At 39.9% G+C, this 25,845-nt stretch overlaps 3 protein-coding genes across 3 annotated transcripts; all 3 read right to left on the bottom strand.

Annotated features, from left to right (window-relative positions):
* Positions 1-632: 632 nt before the first annotated feature.
* On the bottom strand, positions 633-5,879 carry LOC131994814 (uncharacterized). Its single transcript, XM_059361708.1, has one exon. It carries the CDS (start codon positions 5,877-5,879, stop codon positions 633-635), a length of 5,247 nt encoding a protein of 1,748 aa, XP_059217691.1.
* Positions 5,880-8,451: 2,572 nt separating this feature from the next.
* Positions 8,452-16,471, bottom strand: LOC131994815 (uncharacterized). Its single transcript, XM_059361709.1, has 2 exons — positions 16,152-16,471; positions 8,452-9,358 (listed from the first exon to the last, which is right to left on the bottom strand). Exon 2 carries the CDS (start codon positions 9,352-9,354, stop codon positions 8,452-8,454), a length of 903 nt encoding a protein of 300 aa, XP_059217692.1. The 5' UTR covers positions 9,355-9,358; positions 16,152-16,471.
* On the bottom strand, positions 9,481-14,727 carry LOC131994816 (uncharacterized). The gene has a single exon (XM_059361710.1). It carries the CDS (start codon positions 14,725-14,727, stop codon positions 9,481-9,483), a length of 5,247 nt encoding a protein of 1,748 aa, XP_059217693.1.
* Positions 16,472-25,845: the final 9,374 nt, after the last annotated feature.

A 25,845-nucleotide genomic window follows, 5' to 3' on the forward strand; every position in this document is an offset into this window, starting at 1 on the left:
CGGGCTAGACGTTTTCCTTCTTTTGTCTGAATTTTTACAATAGCTGTAGGAAGCAAAGTTGCTGCATTTTGTTGAAGAATTGAACTGAGAGACATGGAAATTGAAGGCAAACAGTCCTTTTCACAGGACTCTTTCGTATCGGTTTTTTCCCTCCGCGTGGCCGTTGTTGGTTGAATTCCAATAGATGAGTGTCTAGACATTTTCCGTTGATCCGTTTTAGTAGAAGAAGAAGACAAACTTTTACGAAGTCGTGAATTCACATGAAGGAGTGAATGATGTTTTTCATGGCAATGTGTACAGCCCGTCCTTGTGAAACAGGACCCCTGAGAGTGGGAATGGGCGAGGCAATTTGTACAATACCCATATTTCTTCACAGCTGCCAATCTTTCCGATACGTTCAAGTTTTGAAATCTCTTACAGACCCTAAGTCCATGAGGCCTTCGACATAATCTGCAAACAAATGTTGTTTTGCCCCTCTGTAGCTTTGATTTTTCAATGGAGTTCATACTGCTGTAACGGAAAGGATATTAGAATTCGGGATTCAAGAAAATTTAAAGATTAAACATAAAGATAACAAACTAGGATAAAAAGGTATATTTTTGGTAAGGATGAGGACTAATTTGGAAAGCTATTTAGGAAATTTCATCTGAAATCACGACTAATTTCGTGATTGGTCTTGTTATAGTACCCTTTTGGGTAAGGATATCAGCAACTCTAACGCGTTTATCGTCACCACGGTGGACCTTGGTGATTCTACCAAGTCGCCAACTATTAGGAGGTAAGTTCTCCTCCTTAATAACAACCAGCATTTGTTCTTTTAGATCTTCTGTGGGTTTCTTCCATTTATGGCGTTTTTGCAACTCCTTCAGATACTCGTTTTTCCATCGCACACAGAAAATTTGATGAAAAGTCTTCAGTCTTTGCCAACGGTTTTGGATAGAAATGCGTGTTTGGCTTATTTCTGGTTCCAAGGGAGCTAAGATCGGGGATCCAATTAAGAAATGTCCTGGTGTCAAAGCTGCTAGATCTGTTGGATTTTGTGAACTTGGAGAAATTGGCCTGGAATTAAGGCATGCTTCAATTTTGGATAGCAGTGTTTGGAATTCTTCGAATGTGAATTTTTGAAGACCTATAGTTTTCTTAAAATGCTGCTTAAAACTTTTGACCCCAGCCTCCCATAATCCTCCCATATGGGGGGCTCCGGGCGGAATGAAGTGCCATGTCAAATTTTGATGGGCATAGTTGGAAGTTATTGCCTTATGTGACGTTTGAATGAATTCTTTTGCCATTATTCGGGATGCTCCCACAAACGTAGTTCCATTATCTGAATGTAAGTGTAGAGGGCAGCCCCGTCTGGAGATAAAACGACTAAATGCTGCAAGGAAAGAGGAAGTGGACAAGTCTGATGTCGTTTCTAAATGTATCGCCTTAGTGGAAAAACAAACGAACACACACACGTATGCTTTGGAAATACGACAGCATCTGCCTGCATAGCTTTTCATCTCGAACGGACCTGAAAAATCCAGTCCTGTATGAGTAAAAGGTCGGGAAATCTCACAACGTTCAGGAGGCAACGATGCCATCATTTGTTGTTGAAATTTCTTCTTGTAAATTATACAAGTTTTGCAACGATGAATTGTAGTTTTTATTAGGTTTTGTACTTTAGGAATCCAGTATTGAGTTCGCACCAAACGAAGTACAAGTTGGTTTCCGCCATGTAGACTGATTTGGTGAATAAATTGGATTAGAAGGCGGGAATATTGACAGTTGTAGGGAAGAAGAATTGGATGTCTCTCGTTGTAGGATAACATTGGAGATAATTCTAATCTTCCGCATACACGCATAATTCCTTCAGCATCAACAAATGGATTTAGGGATAAAAGTGGACTCGTTGATGGAATGGTCTTTTTGGAACTAAGCACCATGTACTCATTTGGATAAAACGCCTTTTGGTAAATGGATATAAGTTGTTTTCGGACAAAAAGGATTTCGGAATTTGTGATTTTGTTATCGGATCGATGGTAGTTAGATCGAAATTTGGGGTGCGTGTTGAAATAAAAACGATAGACGTACGCAATAACTCTTAGTGCTCTGGAAAACGAGGAAAATCGCTCAAGCACATCATCGAAGTTTTGGAAATAAGTGAAATGGACCTTTATTGGTTTTTTCTCCAGATCAGTTTCCTCGATTTCTTTAGTAGTGTTTTTCGGCCAATGTTTTGAATCTTTAGATAACCAAGTTGGTCCGTTCCACCATAGTTTACTATTTATTAACTCGCTTGGATAGGTACCTCGACTCGCTAAATCCGCAGGATTGTGTTCAGACTCCACATGAGACCATTTTGAGGGATCTACTACTTGAGTTATTCTGGAAACCCTATTTGCCACAAATGTATTCCAACAACAGGGTGGTTTCGCAAGCCACGACAAGACTATAGTTGAATCAGTCCAACAAAATAAGGAGTAGTCTTGAATGTCAAATTGAGGAAGTAAATTGTCCACCATTTCCGCTAACAGTGTGGCTCCACAAAGCTCTAATCTAGGAATCGACAAAGTCTTTAGTGGAGCCACTTTGGTTTTGGAACTAATCAAATGGGTTATAACAGAATTCGGATAAAGCACACGGATATAAATGGCTGCAGCATAGGCCTTTTCTGAGGCATCAGAAAACCCATGAAATTCGATGATGCCTTCAGGAGCATAACCAAACCATCTTGGAATTCTCATATTATCAATATTGGAATAATTGGCCTGAAAAGACTTCCACATAGAGAGAGGTTCAGGTGAAATGACTTCATCCCATTCGATATGATCCATCCATATTCTTTGCATTATGATCTTTGCGACTATAATGATAGGCGATAGCCAGCCGGCTGGATCGAATAATTTGGCTATCTGGGAAAGGACTTCTCTTTTCGAGTAGGAACAATCAGATGGAAATTGTGTTGTGGAAAAGAAAAACTCATCTGAATGCGCGTTCCAGTGTATTCCTAAAGTCTTGGCAGAACTACGATCCTCGAATTCCAAAAAGTCTGTTCTTAAAAGATAATCCGAGGGCAATCCATCAAGGATGGTTTTAGAATTAGAAATCCATTTTCTCATTTCGAATCCTGCCGAATGAAGAGCTTGGATAAGTTCATCCCTGGCGTCAATTGCCGTTTCAATAGAATGTGCCCCTAATAAAGCATCATCAACATACATACACTCCCTTAAGATTCGACTTGCCAAAGGGTACCTTTCCTGAACATCATTCGCCAATTGAATCATGGTACGAATGGCTAAATAGGGGGCACAATTTAGTCCAAATGTAACGGTCTTCAACTCGAATTCTTGGATGGGATCGTTTTGGCTTGTACGGAACAGAATCCGTTGGAAAGGGATATGAGAAGGATTGACCAGGATTTGTCTATACATCTTCTGTATATCTCCGTTTAGCACAAAACGATAAAATCGCCATTTAAGAATTAAAACAGTCAAATCATTCTGTAAAACAGGACCGGTGTAGAGGACATCATTCAAACTTACGCCGTTGGAAGAAGGAGAGGATGCATTGAACACTACTCGAACCTTGGTAGTTGTCCTTTCAGGCTTTACCACAGCGTGATGAGGTAAATAGTAGGATGATTGAGAAATAGAACCGGGAACTACCTGGGTCATATGATCTAAAGAGAGATATTCTATCAAGGAGTTATCATATTCCTTTTTCAACTCAGGATTTCGAAGGAGGCGTCCTTCATTGCGAAAGAATTGAGCCATTGCGTTAGACTTGGATTGTCCAAGACACAACTTATCGGGATAGTCTTGTTTAAATGGCAATGAAACCACGTATCTCCCTTCGAGATTCCTCTTCGTTGTCCTCTGATATAATTCTTCACAAAATCTATCGTCCTGGGATAAAACACGCTTCTGTGGAATATTTTCCACCTCCCAAAAGCGTGAAATCTCTTTATCTAAAGAAATTTCACAAAAAAACGATACGTGAGTTGAAAAGGACGAAAGTGTTCTCGACGAAATGGGGCCGGTCAGGATCCATCCAAATACAGTCTCCTGAGCCATTAAGGAACCACAAATATTATTTCGGTTTCTGGATAAAATTATAGAAGGAAAGACATCTGCTCCCAAAAGTAAGTCAATCTTTGCGCTCTCATAAAACCGAGGATCGGCCAGTTGAAGCGGTGGTAAATCCGACAGAGATTGCACATCTATAGTATTGGAAGGGAGATTGTTGGAAAGATGGGGGACCACCAATGCCGATACGATGAGCTCAAAGTCATCATCTATCTCCGAACCTATAGCAAAGCAACATTTCTTTTGGACCGCCGCTGAAATAGAATGATTCAAACCAGAAATTGTAGCCGAGACACGCTTGGTTGGAAGTCGAAGCATATTGGAAAGCCTCTCCGAAATGAATGACCCCTCGGAACCCGAATCAAGGAGGGCCCGAGCTCTATATATCTCGCCCGAGTGAAGAATTCTTACTAAAGTCGTCCCCAATAACACACCTTTAGAATTTGTAGCAAAACAACTTTGAACCACATTACCTGTCGAACCTGTGGACTGTAGATTGGATATAGTAGAAGGGTGTGGTACAAACGGTGGAGGAAGTAGATCATTCCTTGGTGTCTGATTGGTATTGAAAGACGGTGCAGTAGGGCCCTTTTGTTGATCAGCTTCTCTATGTAGCAGAGTATTATGGCGCTTGCCGCATTTGTAGCAGGAGTGCTTACTCTTGCAGTCCTTGACTATATGCGCACTAGAAAAACAATTTAAGCACAAGTTATGTCTTTTAATCTCGGTCAATCTTTGATTATAATTCATGTCGAGAAACTTTGGACATTTTCTGATAACGTGGACCTCTTTGGGACAAAGCTTGCAAGTGGTCGGATTGACCTGCGCTTGAAACGTCCGCACTTTACCTGAATTGGATTTATTGTTGCCGTTAGTCTTGGATTTGGGACCGGTATTCGTAGAGGAATGCTCCTTGGAACCTCTGATTTCGGAAACTGATTCCAAAGTTCTATGCCGATTGGTCAGGAAATCATCAAAATCGGACCACTTGGGAATGGTGGTCTTATCATTCAAGGTCTGTTCCCAAAGCGTCAGGGTGGAGTCGGGAAGGCAATTTGAGCAAAGAAAGATGAAAATCGGATTCCAACTGTCGGTATCGATCTGATGATTTCTCAAAGTGGATATACATGAATTGATATCCCTCTGTAACTTCTTGAGAGAAGCTGCCGTTTCCGAATGGATGGCAGAAAGACCGAACAATGTCTTCAGCTGTTCATTAATGAGAACTCGCTTGTTGTCATACCGGGCGCATAAATTTGTCCAAGCTGTTCTGAAACCCTCATTAGTAAGTGGGCTTTTGGACACAATTTCATGTGCCTCGCCTTTCGTCTTCTGCGACAAATGAAACAACTTCTCCACTGGACTCAATTTGGAGTTTTGTATGCAAATCGCCGTGTATAAGTCCCGGAAGGTCGGCCATGATTTGAAATCACCGTGGAAAATATTCAATTCTATCGGAGGCAAATTGAAACTCGGATTGGTATTAGGAATTGTAGGCGAAACTGGGGAGGAGAATGTCTGAATAGTCTCGGTCAGTTTGGAGATGCAACGGCAGTATGTACAGTACGAAGTCTTATATTTCTCCTTAACGGACTCGATCTCCAGAACTACCCCACCATCATCTTTCTTCTCAGTAGATATATCGACAAGACATTTCTCGTAAGACATCTTCAGGCGAGACCAAATAGACTTTGCTTCATCCCTATGGGTCTCAAGAAGACAAAGCGATGAAACAGGCAGTTCATTCGCATTCAAAGCGGCCTCAAACTCGACCAAGTTGTCGGCCAATCGTATAAATTCCTCCAACGACATTATGTCTCGAAAACTCCCGTCAATGATAGCAGAAGACTCCAAAAGGACAGAAATAAGGAAATTTTACGAATATTTCGTCTGCCTCAAAAAACCTATAGTGAAAAACTCGTACAAGCGCTATGCTAGTTTTGGGAAAAATAAGTTTCTAAGCCAAGATACGGAAAATATAAACTTGGCAAAAAACCAACACAAAAATCAAACCTTGTCTCAAAAGCTTGCCTTAAACCCGCATGGAAAAACGGACAAGCTCAAAAAACGTGTTATCTTCAAATTTATGGAAATTTTTTGAGAACTTATTAAAATAACCAAATATACAATAGCTTGCAGGTCTTATGGAGATTTCATGGAAAAAAAAGAAAACAAAACTTCAGTCTGAACCAACGTACACAAATCATCCAATTGACTTGGCAACCCTATATACCTTTCTTCAAAGTATCTGGTGATGAACCAAAAAGATACAATTGTATGAAAAAGCGAACAATATATGTATGTCACAGATACACAAATTTCATTGGAAGCCTCATGCCCATATGATCATCACCTCAAAGGCAAAGAGGTCACCGAACTCTGAATTGGAGAAAGCAATTGGAAGTATTGTAAGTTTGTTTATGTTCCTGCTTCTTCTTGCAATTGCTCTCGTAGAAAATCAAAAAAAATCTAATCGTATAGAAAAAAAAAATAAAACAACAAGAGATGAGTGGTCTGTCTCTCTAACCAACCTCCGCTTGCACTTGGATATTAGGGCTCCACACAAACCAGTTTGCACAATAAGATCCTAAGCCGGACTTAGCTTAAGAGAAAAAAAGAGAGTGGAGATGAATAACTCGAGTGCAATAAAAGCTCGGACATGCGCACAAACTAATCATAATAAATCAACAGAACTCTTGAGTGATATGATTCATTAACAGGGGACTTGTGCAGTAAATCCGGAGAGTAAATTGAGTGATATTCAATATCGCTCACTAGCAAATCAATGGGAGAGGGCATGCGCATTAGCAATTCTCACTGCTGGAAATGGGATTTTTTTTTTTTTCCATATGTACATACGTGTGTATATTGAAAAAAAACATGTAAGCGCGGATAAATCTTAAACCACGTTTTCTTTGGGATTGGATTCACACTGAAGTTTAAAACAACTCAACTATTCCACAAAATGTTTAAAAAAAATATAATTTTTGCAAGAACGGTTTTGTCTAAATATTTTGCTAATATTGGTTTAGTATAAAAAATAAACGTTTATGAAATGCATACAATGCAGACACTCGAATTCGTACAAAATTATACTTCGATTCGGAAATTTTATTTAACTTAGGAAAGCATATTTTGTTCAGAAATTGTACTCGTATTTTTCATTTTAATTATTTTTTTTTTTTTTTTTGAAAGTTACTTTAGCGCATTATTTTAACCAAATTCTGAATCTTCATTACCTTAGCAAACCCAACTCACAGTAAAGAGTCCATGAAAGTACCTGGGTTCCCAAATTAATGCCTCGTTGTCGGTATATTCGGCTTTTTTGGCTACGGCTTAAAATCCACACTTTATCCGCTTAAACGTAGGAAAATGTAAATTTGATGAACAGGGATTATGCGCTTCCTTTTCACTTTGTTGGTGCAGATAATATTGTGTTTCCAATCAGATCCTTTTAGTTATGAATTATGTCTTCGTATAATGGTAGCTCAATAATGTATTTAATCGATTTTGACAATAACGATGCGACAAATTTGCCGGCACCACCACAAAACATTCACTAAACAAAAAATGAGTGATACCAACGCGCTGTACGTACCTTTTGATAATCAAGACTGCGTGGGAGATGAAAAGCTCTGAGAGAGTGCTGCGTAATCCGGTTCGAAGGACCAAATGTTCAGAACAAAATAGCTGAATGGTAGGATAGCTTCGGAGTAAGCTGGAGCACCAAAGATCTATGCGAAAAAAATCTCTCTTGAGAGTATGTAAACCAACAGAATTATCTATTCGATTGGTTTATAGCTCAAATGGTAAAGACCCCAATGAAATTGAAATGAAAGACAAGAAAATAAAACACAAGGAATTAGAATTGAGTTTGGAATCAATTCTCGGAATTTTTATTTTCTTTGAACTAAGTCTTACCAATATGATGTGGATTGTTGAAAGGACAGAACGGAATAGCAAGTTTCTACGGAAACTGCAATTCCAATATGGCTCACTTCGTGCAGCAAAAGGTATAAAGAGAGGCAAGAAAGTAATCAGATACTTTCTTGTCGCTCGAGGGCGGAATTACATTACTATTTAAATAGGAAAAATTGGGATTTTTAGATCCCCGAATGGGATAATATTTACGTCTTTTGACGTAAACATTCTGCCCGCCTTCCAGTATTACTGCAACAATAGGAAATGAGATATTTTGGAAATGCTTTAATAATATAATTATTCTTAAAAAGTGTATTTAAATCAAAAATGGAATTCATAAACTTAAATATTGGCAATTCAGTTTAGATAGAATAGAAATTTAAAATAGTTCAGGATTGTACTTCAAACTAACTAATATTATATATATATATATATATATATATATATATATGTATTTTTGAACTTAAGGTGAAAATGTACCATACAAAATCATTCCAAATGCAGTATTCTGGGCTGTCGGAAGACCAGTTTTTATGTAGATGCCATCAAGAACAATACGAGAATAAATGTCAACCCCCACTACAATGTCTATAGCAGAGGATTTGTAGAAATTGCTGTCTGCAAGGATTAAGTTTTGGAAATTGGATTTGATGGATTCCGGTAGGGATTTTTTGGGGGTGGTTGTACTGATCCGATTATTGACCCTCAGCGTGGCTTTAAGCTTATAGTTGGAATCAACACATGACCATAAAGTGACGGGACAGATAATTTCATTGTCCAGCTCTAGGGTTGTTAAATTTAGCTTGTCTGCAAACTTTTTGGAAATCCAACTCATGCGGGAGGCCGTGTCCAGCAAACATCGGGCTAGACGTTTTCCTTCTTTTGTCTGAATTTTTACAATAGCTGTAGGAAGCAAAGTTGCTGCATTTTGTTGAAGAATTGAACTGAGAGACATGGAAATTGAAGGCAAACTGTCCTTTTCACAGGACTCTTTCGTATCGGTTTTTTCCCTCCGCGTGGCCGTTGTTGGTTGAATTCCAATAGATGAGTGTCTAGACATTTTCCGTTGATCCGTTTTAGTAGAAGAAGAAGACAAACTTTTACGAAGTCGTGAATTCACATGAAGGAGTGAATGATGTTTTTCATGGCAATGTGTACAGCCCGTCCTTGTGAAACAGGACCCCTGAGAGTGGGAATGGGCGAGGCAATTTGTACAATACCCATATTTCTTCACAGCTGCCAATCTTTCCGATACGTTCAAGTTTTGAAATCTCTTACAGACCCTAAGTCCATGAGGCCTTCGACATAATCTGCAAACAAATGTTGTTTTGCCCCTCTGTAGCTTTGATTTTTCAATGGAGTTCATACTGCTGTAACGGAAAGGATATTAGAATTCGGGATTCAAGAAAATTTAAAGATTAAACATAAAGATAACAAACTAGGATAAAAAGGTATATTTTTGGTAAGGATGAGGACTAATTTGGAAAGCTATTTAGGAAATTTCATCTGAAATCACGACTAATTTCGTGATTGGTCTTGTTATAGTACCCTTTTGGGTAAGGATATCAGCAACTCTAACGCGTTTATCGTCACCACGGTGGACCTTGGTGATTCTACCAAGTCGCCAACTATTAGGAGGTAAGTTCTCCTCCTTAATAACAACCAGCATTTGTTCTTTTAGATCTTCTGTGGGTTTCTTCCATTTATGGCGTTTTTGCAACTCCTTCAGATACTCGTTTTTCCATCGCACACAGAAAATTTGATGAAAAGTCTTCAGTCTTTGCCAACGGTTTTGGATAGAAATGCGTGTTTGGCTTATTTCTGGTTCCAAGGGAGCTAAGATCGGGGATCCAATTAAGAAATGTCCTGGTGTCAAAGCTGCTAGATCTGTTGGATTTTGTGAACTTGGAGAAATTGGCCTGGAATTAAGGCATGCTTCAATTTTGGATAGCAGTGTTTGGAATTCTTCGAATGTGAATTTTTGAAGACCTATAGTTTTCTTAAAATGCTGCTTAAAACTTTTGACCCCAGCCTCCCATAATCCTCCCATATGGGGGGCTCCGGGCGGAATGAAGTGCCATGTCAAATTTTGATGGGCATAGTTGGAAGTTATTGCCTTATGTGACGTTTGAATGAATTCTTTTGCCATTATTCGGGATGCTCCCACAAACGTAGTTCCATTATCTGAATGTAAGTGTAGAGGGCAGCCCCGTCTGGAGATAAAACGACTAAATGCTGCAAGGAAAGAGGAAGTGGACAAGTCTGATGTCGTTTCTAAATGTATCGCCTTAGTGGAAAAACAAACGAACACACACACGTATGCTTTGGAAATACGACAGCATCTGCCTGCATAGCTTTTCATCTCGAACGGACCTGAAAAATCCAGTCCTGTATGAGTAAAAGGTCGGGAAATCTCACAACGTTCAGGAGGCAATGCTGCCATCATTTGTTGTTGAAATTTCTTCTTGTAAATTATACAAGTTTTGCAACGATGAATTGTAGTTTTTATTAGGTTTTGTACTTTAGGAATCCAGTATTGAGTTCGCACCAAACGAAGTACAAGTTGGTTTCCGCCATGTAGACTGATTTGGTGAATAAATTGGATTAGAAGGCGGGAATATTGACAGTTGTAGGGAAGAAGAATTGGATGTCTCTCGTTGTAGGATAACATTGGAGATAATTCTAATCTTCCGCATACACGCATAATTCCTTCAGCATCAACAAATGGATTTAGGGATAAAAGTGGACTCGTTGATGGAATGGTCTTTTTGGAACTAAGCACCATGTACTCATTTGGATAAAACGCCTTTTGGTAAATGGATATAAGTTGTTTTCGGACAAAAAGGATTTCGGAATTTGTGATTTTGTTATCGGATCGATGGTAGTTAGATCGAAATTTGGGGTGCGTGTTGAAATAAAAACGATAGACGTACGCAATAACTCTTAGTGCTCTGGAAAACGAGGAAAATCGCTCAAGCACATCATCGAAGTTTTGGAAATAAGTGAAATGGACCTTTATTGGTTTTTTCTCCAGATCAGTTTCCTCGATTTCTTTAGTAGTGTTTTTCGGCCAATGTTTTGAATCTTTAGATAACCAAGTTGGTCCGTTCCACCATAGTTTACTATTTATTAACTCGCTTGGATAGGTACCTCGACTCGCTAAATCCGCAGGATTGTGTTCAGACTCCACATGAGACCATTTTGAGGGATCTACTACTTGAGTTATTCTGGAAACCCTATTTGCCACAAATGTATTCCAACAACAGGGTGGTTTCGCAAGCCACGACAAGACTATAGTTGAATCAGTCCAACAAAATAAGGAGTAGTCTTGAATGTCAAATTGAGGAAGTAAATTGTCCACCATTTCCGCTAACAGTGTGGCTCCACAAAGCTCTAATCTAGGAATCGACAAAGTCTTTAGTGGAGCCACTTTGGTTTTGGAACTAATCAAATGGGTTATAACAGAATTCGGATAAAGCACACGGATATAAATGGCTGCAGCATAGGCCTTTTCTGAGGCATCAGAAAACCCATGAAATTCGATGATGCCTTCAGGAGCATAACCAAACCATCTTGGAATTCTCATATTATCAATATTGGAATAATTGGCCTGAAAAGACTTCCACATAGAGAGAGGTTCAGGTGAAATGACTTCATCCCATTCGATATGATCCATCCATATTCTTTGCATTATGATCTTTGCGACTATAATGATAGGCGATAGCCAGCCGGCTGGATCGAATAATTTGGCTATCTGGGAAAGGACTTCTCTTTTCGAGTAGGAACAATCAGATGGAAATTGTGTTGTGGAAAAGAAAAACTCATCTGAATGCGCGTTCCAGTGTATTCCTAAAGTCTTGGCAGAACTACGATCCTCGAATTCCAAAAAGTCTGTTCTTAAAAGATAATCCGAGGGCAATCCATCAAGGATGGTTTTAGAATTAGAAATCCATTTTCTCATTTCGAATCCTGCCGAATGAAGAGCTTGGATAAGTTCATCCCTGGCGTCAATTGCCGTTTCAATAGAATGTGCCCCTAATAAAGCATCATCAACATACATACACTCCCTTAAGATTCGACTTGCCAAAGGGTACCTTTCCTGAACATCATTCGCCAATTGAATCATGGTACGAATGGCTAAATAGGGGGCACAATTTAGTCCAAATGTAACGGTCTTCAACTCGAATTCTTGGATGGGATCGTTTTGGCTTGTACGGAACAGAATCCGTTGGAAAGGGATATGAGAAGGATTGACCAGGATTTGTCTATACATCTTCTGTATATCTCCGTTTAGCACAAAACGATAAAATCGCCATTTAAGAATTAAAACAGTCAAATCATTCTGTAAAACAGGACCGGTGTAGAGGACATCATTCAAACTAACGCCGTTGGAAGAAGGAGAGGATGCATTGAACACTACTCGAACCTTGGTAGTTGTCCTTTCAGGCTTTACCACAGCGTGATGAGGTAAATAGTAGGATGATTGAGAAATAGAACCGGGAACTACCTGGGTCATATGATCTAAAGAGAGATATTCTATCAAGGAGTTATCATATTCCTTTTTCAACTCAGGATTTCGAAGGAGGCGTCCTTCATTGCGAAAGAATTGAGCCATTGCGTTAGACTTGGATTGTCCAAGACACAACTTATCGGGATAGTCTTGTTTAAATGGCAATGAAACCACGTATCTCCCTTCGAGATTCCTCTTCGTTGTCCTCTGATATAATTCTTCACAAAATCTATCGTCCTGGGATAAAACACGCTTCTGTGGAATATTTTCCACCTCCCAAAAGCGTGAAATCTCTTTATCTAAAGAAATTTCACAAAAAAACGATACGTGAGTTGAAAAGGACGAAAGTGTTCTCGACGAAATGGGGCCGGTCAGGATCCATCCAAATACAGTCTCCTGAGCCATTAAGGAACCACAAATATTATTTCGGTTTCTGGATAAAATTATAGAAGGAAAGACATCTGCTCCCAAAAGTAAGTCAATCTTTGCGCTCTCATAAAACCGAGGATCGGCCAGTTGAAGCGGTGGTAAATCCGACAGAGATTGCACATCTATAGTATTGGAAGGGAGATTGTTGGAAAGATGGGGGACCACCAATGCCGATACGATGAGCTCAAAGTCATCATCTATCTCCGAACCTATAGCAAAGCAACATTTCTTTTGGACCGCCGCTGAAATAGAATGATTCAAACCAGAAATTGTAGCCGAGACACGCTTGGTTGGAAGTCGAAGCATATTGGAAAGCCTCTCCGAAATGAATGACCCCTCGGAACCCGTATCAAGGAGGGCCCGAGCTCTATATATCTCGCCCGAGTGAAGAATTCTTACTAAAGTCGTCCCCAATAACACACCTTTAGAATTTGTAGCAAAACAACTTTGAACCACATTACCTGTCGAACCTGTGGACTGTAGATTGGATATAGTAGAAGGGTGTGGTACAAACGGTGGAGGAAGTAGATCATTCCTTGGTGTCTGATTGGTATTGAAAGACGGTGCAGTAGGGCCCTTTTGTTGATCAGCTTCTCTATGTAGCAGAGTATTATGGCGCTTGCCGCATTTGTAGCAGGAGTGCTTACTCTTGCAGTCCTTGACTATATGCGCACTAGAAAAACAATTTAAGCACAAGTTATGTCTTTTAATCTCGGTCAATCTTTGATTATAATTCATGTCGAGAAACTTTGGACATTTTCTGATAACGTGGACCTCTTTGGGACAAAGCTTGCAAGTGGTCGGATTGACCTGCGCTTGAAACGTCCGCACTTTACCTGAATTGGATTTATTGTTGCCGTTAGTCTTGGATTTGGGACCGGTATTCGTAGAGGAATGCTCCTTGGAACCTCTGATTTCGGAAACTGATTCCAAAGTTCTATGCCGATTGGTCAGGAAATCATCAAAATCGGACCACTTGGGAATGGTGGTCTTATCATTCAAGGTCTGTTCCCAAAGCGTCAGGGTGGAGTCGGGAAGGCAATTTGAGCAAAGAAAGATGAAAATCGGATTCCAACTGTCGGTATCGATCTGATGATTTCTCAAAGTGGATATACATGAATTGATATCCCTCTGTAACTTCTTGAGAGAAGCTGCCGTTTCCGAATGGATGGCAGAAAGACCGAACAATGTCTTCAGCTGTTCATTAATGAGAACTCGCTTGTTGTCATACCGGGCGCATAAATTTGTCCAAGCTGTTCTGAAACCCTCATTAGTAAGTGGGCTTTTGGACACAATTTCATGTGCCTCGCCTTTCGTCTTCTGCGACAAATGAAACAACTTCTCCACTGGACTCAATTTGGAGTTTTGTATGCAAATCGCCGTGTATAAGTCCCGGAAGGTCGGCCATGATTTGAAATCACCGTGGAAAATATTCAATTCTATCGGAGGCAAATTGAAACTCGGATTGGTATTAGGAATTGTAGGCGAAACTGGGGAGGAGAATGTCTGAATAGTCTCGGTCAGTTTGGAGATGCAACGGCAGTATGTACAGTACGAAGTCTTATATTTCTCCTTAACGGACTCGATCTCCAGAACTACCCCACCATCATCTTTCTTCTCAGTAGATATATCGACAAGACATTTCTCGTAAGACATCTTCAGGCGAGACCAAATAGACTTTGCTTCATCCCTATGGGTCTCAAGAAGACAAAGCGATGAAACAGGCAGTTCATTCGCATTCAAAGCGGCCTCAAACTCGACCAAGTTGTCGGCCAATCGTATAAATTCCTCCAACGACATTATGTCTCGAAAACTCCCGTCAATGATAGCAGAAGACTCCAAAAGGACAGAAATAAGGAAATTTTACGAATATTTCGTCTGCCTCAAAAAACCTATAGTGAAAAACTCGTACAAGCGCTATGCTAGTTTTGGGAAAAATAAGTTTCTAAGCCAAGATACGGAAAATATAAACTTGGCAAAAAACCAACACAAAAATCAAACCTTGTCTCAAAAGCTTGCCTTAAACCCGCATGGAAAAACGGACAAGCTCAAAAAACGTGTTATCTTCAAATTTATGGAAATTTTTTGAGACCTTATTAAAATAACCAAATATACAATAGCTTGCAGGTCTTATGGAGATTTCATGGAAAAAAAAGAAAACAAAACTTCAGTCTGAACCAACGTACACAAATCATCCAATTGACTTGGCAACCCTATATACCTTTCTTCAAAGTATCTGGTGATGAACCAAAAAGATACAATTGTATGAAAAAGCGAACAATATATGTATGTCACAGATACACAAATTTCATTGGAAGCCTCATGCCCATATGATCATCACCTCAAAGGCAAAGAGGTCACCGAACTCTGAATTGGAGAAAGCAATTGGAAGTATTGTAAGTTTGTTTATGTTCCTGCTTCTTCTTGCAATTGCTCTCGTAGAAAATCAAAAAAAATCTAATCGTATAGAAAAAAAAATAAAACAACAAGAGATGAGTGGTCTGTCTCTCTAACCAACCTCCGCTTGCACTTGGATATTAGGGCTCCACACAAACCAGTTTGCACAATAAGATCCTAAGCCGGACTTAGCTTAAGAGAAAAAAAGAGAGTGGAGATGAATAACTCGAGTGCAATAAAAGCTCGGACATGCGCACAAACTAATCATAATAAATCAACAGAACTCTTGAGTGATATGATTCATTAACAGGGGACTTGTGCAGTAAATCCGGAGAGTAAATTGAGTGATATTCAATATCGCTCACTAGCAAATCAATGGGAGAGGGCATGCGCATTAGCAATTCTCACTGCTGGAAATGGGATTTTTTTTTTTTTCCATATGTACATACGTGTGTATGTTGAAAAAAAACCTGTAAGCGCGGATAAATCTTAAACCACGTTTTCTTTGGGATTGGATTCACACTGAAGTTTAAAACAACTCAACTATTCCACAAAATGTTTAAAAAAAATATAATTTTTGCAAGAACGGTTTTGTCTAAATATTTTGCTAATATTGGTTTAGTATAAAAAATAAACGTTTATGAAATGCATACAATGCAGACACTCGAATTCGTACAAAATTATACTTCGATTCGGAAATTTTATTTAACTTAGGAAAGCATATTTTGTTCAGAAATTGTACTCGTATTTTTCATTTTAATTATTTTTTTTTTTTTTTGAAAGTTACTTTAGCGCATTATTTTAACCAAATTCTGAATCTTCATTACCTTAGCAAACCCAACTCACAGTAAAGAGTCCATGAAAGTACCTGGGTTCCCAAATTAATGCCTCGTTGTCGGTATATTCGGCTTTTTTGGCTACGGCTTAAAATCCACACTTTATCCGCTTAAACGTAGGAAAATGTAAATTTGATGAACAGGGATTATGCGCTTCCTTTTCACTTTGTTGGTGCAGATAATATTGTGTTTCCAATCAGATCCTTTTAGTTATGAATTATGTCTTCGTATAATGGTAGCTCAATAATGTATTTAATCGATTTTGACAATAACGATGCGACAAATTTGCCGGCACCACCACAAAACATTCACTAAACAAAAAATGAGTGATACCAACGCGCTGTACGTACCTTTTGATAATCAAGACTGCGTGGGAGATGAAAAGCTCTGAGAGAGTGCTGCGTAATCTGGTTCGAATTGGACCAAATGTTCAGAACAAAATAGCTGAATGGTAGGATAGCTTCGGAGTAAGCTGGAGCACCAAAGATCTATGCGAAAAAAATCTCTCTTGAGAGTATGTAAACCAACAGAATTATCTATTCGATTGGTTTATAGCTCAAATGGTAAAGACCCCAATGAAATTGAAATGAAAGACAAGAAAATAAAACACAAGGAATTAGAATTGAGTTTGGAATCAATTCTCGGAATTTTTATTTTCTTTGAACTAAGTCTTACCAATATGATGTGGATTGTTGAAAGGACAGAACGGAATAGCAAGTTTCTACGGAAACTGCAATTCCAATATGGCTCACTTCGTGCAGCAAAAGGTATAAAGAGAGGCAAGAAAGTAATCAGATACTTTCTTGTCGCTCGAGGGCGGAATTACATTACTATTTAAATAGGAAAAATTGGGATTTTTAGATCCCCGAATGGGATAATATTTACGTCTTTTGACGTAAACAATATAACAAAAAATATATCTTATATATAAAAATCAATTTGTGTTTGTTTGTTTGCTTGTTTGTTTATGTATATTTGTGTGTTCCTTATAGACTCAGAAACGGCTGAACTGATTTTCTTGAAATTTTCACAGATGGTGCACAATAACCCCGTGGTGAAAATAGGGTACTAAATTTTTTGACATCTGAAGGGGGGCGGACCCACCCCCTTATCCTAATTTTCAGAAACGCCAGATCTCGGAGATGGGTGGTGCGATTTAAGCGATATTTTGTGTGCTCTCATATAGTACCCCAAAAAATAAAAATTTGGTATCCAAATTTCGGATGGGGTACCTAGGGGAGCTGCCCCACCCTAAAACCCACCAAACATATATTTAGAACAATCACGACAATATGGTGCTCAAATGAAAGGTATTTAGGATAAGAAAACGTATCTGATATCCAATTGTCGGACCAAGTGTAAGGGTGACCAACCCAACCCCCAAAACACCCCTAAATCGGACATATTTACCGACCATGGCAATATGGAACTTAAACGAAAGGTATTTGCGAGTAGAATACGAATCTTATATCCAAATTTGGTACTACGTTTCTGGGGGTCCACCCCTTTCCCAAAACACCCGCAAACAGGACTTATTTACTGACCATGGGAATATGGGGCTTAAATAAAAGGTATTTCAATGTAGAACACGAATCTGATATTAAAATATTGGACCAAGTGTTTTGGGGGGCCACCTCTCACCAAAAACACTCCCCAAAGGGGACAAATTAACGACCATAGCAATATGGGGCTTAAATGAAAGGTCTTTGAGGGTAAAGCACGAATTTGATATCAATGTTCGGAAATAGTGTCTATGGGGCCACCCCACTCCCACAACACCATCCAAATAGTAAGTATTTTCTGACTATTGCAATATGAGGCTTAAATGAGAGAGTTTTTTAAGTGGAACCCGAATCCGATATATATTTTCAAGGCCAACTCACTGAGTGGCCGTCCATCCCCCAAAACACCCCCAAGACGGTAATGTTTGCCGACTATGGAAATATGGGGCTCAAATTAAAGGTATTTGGGAGTAGACCACGTATCTGATATCAACATTAGGGGCCAACTGTCTTGCGGACGTCCCACCACCATAACAACCCCCAAATAGGACGTATTTGCTCACCAAGACAATTTGGGTCTTAAAGAGAGTGGAACTAAATATTCATAGTTTTTAGGCCCCATACCCCAAACCGGACATATTTGCTGACTTTTGCAAGAAGGAGTTTAAATGAAATTAGAAAACGAATTTGACATCCAATTTTGAGGGCAATGGCAATATGGTTAAAATAAATGATATATAGCAAACAGCAATTTTTTACTGACCATCGCCATATGGGGCTCAAATAAAGGTATTTGGAAAAAGAATACGAATTTAAAATCCAAATGTAGGACCATGTATTTCGGGTATCACCCCTTTCTCAAAACATTACCAAAGGGAAAAAATTTTTCGACCATGCCAATATGTGGCCCAAACGAAAGTTATTTTAGATTAGAAAACGAATTTGATAACCTATTTCCGGGCCATGTATTTGGGGGACGCCTCATCCTGTAAACTCCTCTTAAGCCAATGGCAATATGGGGTTTAAAAAATGGTACTTGAGAGAAGAGCACGATGCTGATATTTTTCAGGGCCAAGTATCTGGGGGACCACCTCCCCCCCCCGAAAACTCCACTAAATCAGACATCATGAGAATACCGGGCTGAAATGAAGTATTTTAAGAATGGAGTACACCTTACATATAAACTTAAATTCGTAGACCAATAAAGATCATATGGGATTCAGATAAAGGCACTTATATTGTTAAACTGTTAGTCAAGCGATATACTATTTTCGTAGCATGGTATTTCACTAAAAGATCTTTAATTGTCGAAAATAAATATTCCAAGGATACTTTTGTTCCATATAAAGTAAAAGAAGGCGCAGCTGAGCGGGCCCAGATCAGCTATTTAAAATAAAACAAAATTAAATAATAAAAAATAGTATTGGTGTAGGGTATAAAAAAAATAAGTAAAAAAGCGTTAACTTCGGCCGGGCCGAACCTTGGGATACCCCTTACATCGGGTTATATGTAAACCACCTATCGCCATAAACCGGCGAAAATGCATAAGTTATGCCCCCAAAGCAACTATATCGAAATGTGGTCTAATTTGGATCTAATTCGGCACGGGCATTGAGTCTAATAAGTACACGTCATGGTTCAATTTTGTAGAACAAAATATTGGTCTATTTGGTGGCTTTATCCAAATATAGACCATTCCAATCCTTATACGACGAGGATGTTGAAATGCCATAAGTCACTGTGTCAAATTTCGGCGAAATTGGATTTTAAATGCGCCTTTTATGGGCCCAAGACTTTAAATCGAGAGATTGGTCTATATGGCACCTATATTCAAATCGATCAAACCGATCTGGGCCAAATTTCAGAAAAATGTCGAAGAGTATAACACAACTCATTGTCCCAAATTTCGGCGAAATCGGGCAATAAATGCGGTTTTTATGGGCCAAGACTGTAAATATAGACTGATCTGAATCATATACGACACGGATGTCGAAAAGCCAAACATAAGTCTCTGTGTAAAATTTCAGCGAAATTGGATTAAATCAAATCAAATCAGTCTATATGGCAGCTATATCTATATTTTTACCGATCTGGTCCAAATAAAAGAGGGATATCAAAGAGCCTAACACAACTCACTGTCCCAAATTTCGGCAAAATCGGATAATAAATGCGTCTTTTATGGGCCCCAAGACCTTAAATCGAGAGATCGGTCTATATGGCAGCTATACCCAAATCTGGGCCAAATAAAAGTAGGATGTCGAAGGCGCTAACACAAATCGCTTTCCCGAAATTCGTCAAAATCGGACAATAAATGCGCCTTTGATGGGCCGTAAACCTTTAATCGAGATGGCGGTCTATATGGCAGCTATATCCAAATGTGAAACGATCTGGGCCAAATTGCAGAAGGATGTCGAGGGGACCTAGTTTAGGAAAGGTTATGTTTAGGTGTCTGTATATCATTAAACTCGCTTGGACGTTTTCGTCTATAGTGATACAACAGGAACAGAAGAGGGGAGATGTCTTCTAGTTCCTTCCGTAAAACCATGCAGATCGCTTAAAATGCCCAACTACTTGCGAATGTTCACATCCGCTAAATCAGTTCACATTTCAAAGAAATGAGAACCTAAAGTGGAACTCCATCAGGCTGCCATTATGGGACACGCACACAGAAGGTGTTCTATTGTCTCTTCTTCTTAGATGTCCTCACAGCTTCTGCAAAAGTCGTTGCTGGCAACATTCAGTCTGTCAGCAAGTTTTCCGATTAGGGAGTTACTTGTCATGGCGGACACAATGACTGAGACGTCTGTTCTTGCCAATGACAGCAAAGCGATAGATCTCTTCAAGCAAGATTAGGCCACATAGTTTTGAAATGCTCACAGCCCCTCTTTGTGACCATCAATCATTCGTTGTCCTTCGTTCCTGGTCCTAAAAACTTAGCTTACATGTCGCTAGACACATACCCACAGATTCCAGTATCCCTGGAATGTGTAGGGTAGTTCCTAGTCTAGCAAGCTCATCCGCTTTACAATTCCCTGGGATATCTCTGTGGCCCGGCACCTAGAAAAGGTCCATTTTAAACGGTTCAGCCATCTCGTTGAGAGATCTGCGACAGTCGAGGGCGGTTTTTGTCTGCCTGGCTATCTGGGAAGATATTAATGTCAATCGTCGTAATGACATTATATCTTAGCCATTCCACCATTTGCTTAATTGCAAGGATATCCGCTTGATACACACTGCAGTGGTCGGGTAACATTTTCGATATGACCAGTTCTAGATCTTTAGAGTACAGCCCAAAGCCCATCTGGTCGTTTAGTTCGGAACCATCCATATAGAAGTCTATGTAACTTCTGTTTCCAGGGATATCGTAGTTCCAATCGGTTCTATCTGAAATAGTGGTACAGTAATTTTTATCAAAAATCGGCTTAGGTAGGGTGTAATCAACACTGCCTGGAACATCGGATATTGCATAAAAGATAACACAGTGTCCGTAGCCTCCACATGACCAATGAGAAAGCTCCATTAACCTTTCGGCAGTGGTCGCTGCAATTTGTGTAGCCACAATGCCCAGAGGCATAAGATATAGCATTAAATTCAGTGCATCAGATGGTATCTTCCTCAGTGCGGCTGTGATGCCCAAACAAGCCATCCTTTGGATCCGGTTGAGTATTGAACAGTAGGTGGACTTTTGAAGCGCCGTCCACCAGACCACAACACCATATAGCGTTATAGGTCAGACAACTGCATTATATACCCAAAGCATGACATGCGGTCTAAACCCCTAACTTTTTCCAATGGCTCTTTTGCAGGTATATAGGGCAAGAGTTCCCTTTCTTGCCCTTTGTTGGATTTGAAGTTCAATTTCCTATCCAGCAAAACACGTTTTCTATAAATGGAACATTCTCTCTTCTCAAGAATATGGTTGCCACTGTGGGTATCACTTGCTGAAAAGAACAACTTCCGTCTTAGACGGATAAACGACAAGACCACATTGGGTAGCCCACTTTGACGTCGTACGCAGAGCTTCCTGAAGTATATCTCTAAAAGTGCTTGCAATCAACAGATACTGAACCTGCCGTTATGCATCTTTTAGTGAGTAAGTTATTAATAAACTTTCTTACGGTAGACTTGATGCCTAGAAACTCCAACTCATTCATGACTTACGTCGTTTTTATATTATTGGAAGCACCTGCAATGTCAAGAAAAGCTACCACTGTATATTTCTTGATAGCGAGAGAACCCTCTATGTAGCCGGCTAGGTCGTGAAGGGTTGTTTCAGCGGATTTGCCTTTACTATATGCATGATGCTGCCGCGACAGGCGATCTCCAGCGATATTTGCCCCAAGATCAACCTATCAACCTCTCAACCTCTCAAGAGTCTTCAGCATAAAGGATCACAGACTAATGGGACGAAAATCTTTAGCCTTCGTATGGTAGGGTTTTCCTGCTTTCTGAACGAAAGTGACCTTTGTGTCCCTCCATCCTACAGGTATACATGACATGCTGGTACGAGCAGAGTATATCTCCTAAGCCAAGGAACCAGTCTATCAGACACAGTTTGTAATTCAACTGGTGATACATCATCAGGACCTGGTGACTTAAAAGAGTCGACACTTCTTATCGCTCAAAGGATTTTCGGCTCAGACACAATTTCCCTAATAATCTCCGACGAATGCATACCAGAACGCCACGGTGTTCGTTGAATAATTTCCCGGAAAATGTGTTTTCTCACTAGACATTGTCCATACATTCTCTAATTTCTGAATATACCTCCCCATTGTAGGTCTCAAGACAGAATCTCCCTTAGTCTAAAGGCGTCAGATGTATCCTATATGGAACTGCAGAATTCTATCCAGGATTTCTTCTGAGCCTTTCTCAGCTCGCCCTTATATTTTCTTAGATGTCCCAAAAGTGTGGTGCTCTTGTGGCTTTTGTTCTGTTAAAGAGTTTTCTACAGTCCTTCCTTAGACCAACCAGGTGTGGGGTCTACCATGGCGGTCGCTGCTTGCCCCGTGGATTGGAACTAAGACATGTTGACACAAGCGAGTCTTTCAGGGCCTTCGTGATCCGCTTGACCATTATGTCTATATCCTCCGTAGTTTCCATTGCCTTTTCTGGTCTAGAAGGCATAGACGAGCAGAATTAGTGCCGAAATTTATACCAATCCGCCTTTCTTCTGTTTAGCCGAGGGACCACTTCTGCAGTCGCCAAATTGCAGCGTATAATATAATCGATAAGCAGTTCATCCCTTTCGTTGACATCGTCATATATTCTTGATCGTCATGAAATTTTAGATCGAACTAGCCATGTCCGTCCGCCTATCCGTCCGTCCGCCTGTCCATCCGTCCGCCTGTCAGTCCGTCCGTCTGTCCGTCCGTCCATCTGTCTGTCAAAAGCACGCTTACTGTCGAAGCAGTAAAACTAGCCGCTTGAAATTTTGCACAAATACTTCTTATTAGTGTAGGTCGGTTGGGATTGTAAATGGGCCAAATCGGTCCATATTTTCATATAGCTGCCATAAAAACCGATCTGGAGTCTTGACTTTTTGAGCCACTAGAGGGCGCAATTGTAATCCGATTTAGCTGAAATTTTGCATGAGATGTTTCATTATAACTTCCAACAACTGTGCCAAGAATAGTTAAAATCGGTCCATAACCTGATTCAGTTGCCATATAAACCGATCTGGGGTCTTGACTTATTGAGCCTCTACAGGGAGCAATTCCTATCCGATTTGGCTGAAATTTTGCACGACGTGTTTTGTTATGACTTTCAACCACTGTGCTAAGAACAGTTCAAAACGGTTCATAACCTGATAGAGCTGCCATATGAACCGATCTGGGGTCTTGACGTCTTGAGCCTCTAGAGGGCGCAATTGTTATCCGATTTAGCTGAAATTTTGCATGAGGTGTTTTGTTATGAATATCAACAACTGTATTAAGAATGGTTCAAATCGTTCCTTAACCTGATATAGCTGTCATATAAACCGATCTGGGGTCTTGACTTCCTGAGCCTCTAGAGGGCACAATTTTTTATCCGATTTAGCTGAAATTTTGCATGAGGTGTTTTGTTATGACTTCCATCAACTGTGCTTAGAATAGTTCAAATCGGTCTATAACTTGATGTAGCTGCCATATAAACCGATTTGGGGTCTTGACTTCTTGAGTCACTAGAGGGCGCAATTGTTATCCGATTTAGCTGAAATTTTGCACGACGTGTTTCGCTATGACTTCCAACAACTGTGCTAAGAAAAGCTTTAATCGGTCTATAACTTGATATAGCTGCCATATTAACCTATGTGGGGTCTTGACTTCTTAAGCCTGTACAGGGAGCAATTCCTATCCAATTTGGCTGAAATATTGCATCAGGTGTTTTGTTATGACTTCCAACAACTGTGCTAAGAATAGTTCAAATCGGTCCATAAGCTGATGTAGCTGCCATATAAACCGATCTGGGGTCTTGACTTCTTGAGCCTCTGGAGGGAGCAATTCCTATCCGATTTAGCTGAAATTTTGCATGAGGGGTTTCGTTTCAATAACTGTGCTAGAATAGTTCAAATCGGTCCATAACCTGATGTAGCTGTCATATAAACCGATCTGCGGTCTTGACTTCTTGAGCCTCCAAAAGGTATGTGAGATCAGAGCATGAATCTGATATATGGGGATCCCCCTCACCTCCATACCGGACATATTTCCCGACCATAGTAATATAAGGCTCCAATGAAAGGTATTTGGGAGAAGAGCACCACATTGGCGCGAAATATCTGAAAGGCCGTACCAGCACCCCCAAATAGGACTCATTTCCTGACCTGACCGTATAGGGCTCAGACAAAATAAGAGAGTGAAAGAAGACCCAGTGGTGCGGGCCCTGTCCAGCTAGTGATTTCTAAAAACCCCTCCAATTCAAACTTTGCCATTTTACAGAAATCAGCGAAAACATCGCATTACAAACTTTTTGTTATTTCACCATTTATTTCGCCTTGAAATAGAATGTGCAGCAATTTTCGGTTGTAAGCTAAAAATAAAAAAAAATAGTTTTATAAAATTTGACATTATCCAGGATGTCAGTCAGCTGAAATCTGCAAATGTAGCATAAAACATCACAGTGTATCTGTTCAGGGTCATCCACATCTCCCCCATCCAGCTGGGGGAGCTAGCGCTATAAATGGCAAAAGGTCAGATCTTTTGAATGATGTGTTGGTGCTGTCATACCAGGCAGGTTAGCCATTAAGTTGGCCAGTTGCCTAGATGGCTGCCTAGCTGCCTGTGACTGACTGAAACTGACTTGACTATGTTTTGCTGCCATGCTGCCATGTGAGAGTGTTTGTGTGAAATTGTTTTTCATTTTTATTATTATTTGCTCTTCCTTTTGCTTTGTTGTTGCTGCTGCATGTATTATTTTTATGTGCAATTTTATTTTTATTTTCAATTAAAATTGCGTACATCCTCTGTGGAATACCAAAGGCAAAAGAATCCATCCACAGCAAAAGGCAGCAAAATCCCAAAAAGAAAATGCAAAAAAAAAAAAATCGCACAAGCCAAGGACCAACAATGAAGCAACCAAGCAAAATAGCGAAAACAAAGAAAAAAGATGGCCTTTACAAAACACAGATGAAAAAAAAAACAACGTAAAGAGAAAATGAAAAAGACAACCGATGTTGAGATAATATAGCCAACAACAAATTAGTTTACAGCCGATATCCATCTTATGGTCCTGTTCTTTACTGTCCTGGGGAAAAAAAAGGGTAGCTGCTTCCCCCTCCGAAGTGATTTTTACTCCTCACCCAGCTCGTGGAGCTGTTACAACGCACTAAAATGCAAAACTGTCATTGGCAGTAATTGCAGGAAATAAAACTCATTTTTGGAATGTTGCCAGGATTAAGGCTGTGCTGCTTCTGCCAGCCAGCCAAAGTGACAGGCTGGCAGGGAAACAGCCGAAGAGCCGAGCAGCTGAACAGCCTTCAACTCGCAGTAGATTTGTGAAACAGATAATAAAGGTTTCGGTGTTAATGGCAAGCGATGTTGTCAAGCATTTATTTAGCCCTGCACAACGAACGATTTTATGAGGTTGTTGTTATTATTGCTGCTGCTGCTGACATTTTTTTTTGCCCAGAATTAACCTACGCAATTAAATTTTATGCCACCGTTTAAAGTGAGCAAATGTAGTTCACTTGGTTAGATTTTATGTGG

This window comes from Stomoxys calcitrans, chromosome 2, assembly GCF_963082655.1.
Source record: "Stomoxys calcitrans chromosome 2, idStoCalc2.1, whole genome shotgun sequence".
NCBI lineage: Eukaryota > Metazoa > Arthropoda > Insecta > Diptera > Muscidae > Stomoxys > Stomoxys calcitrans.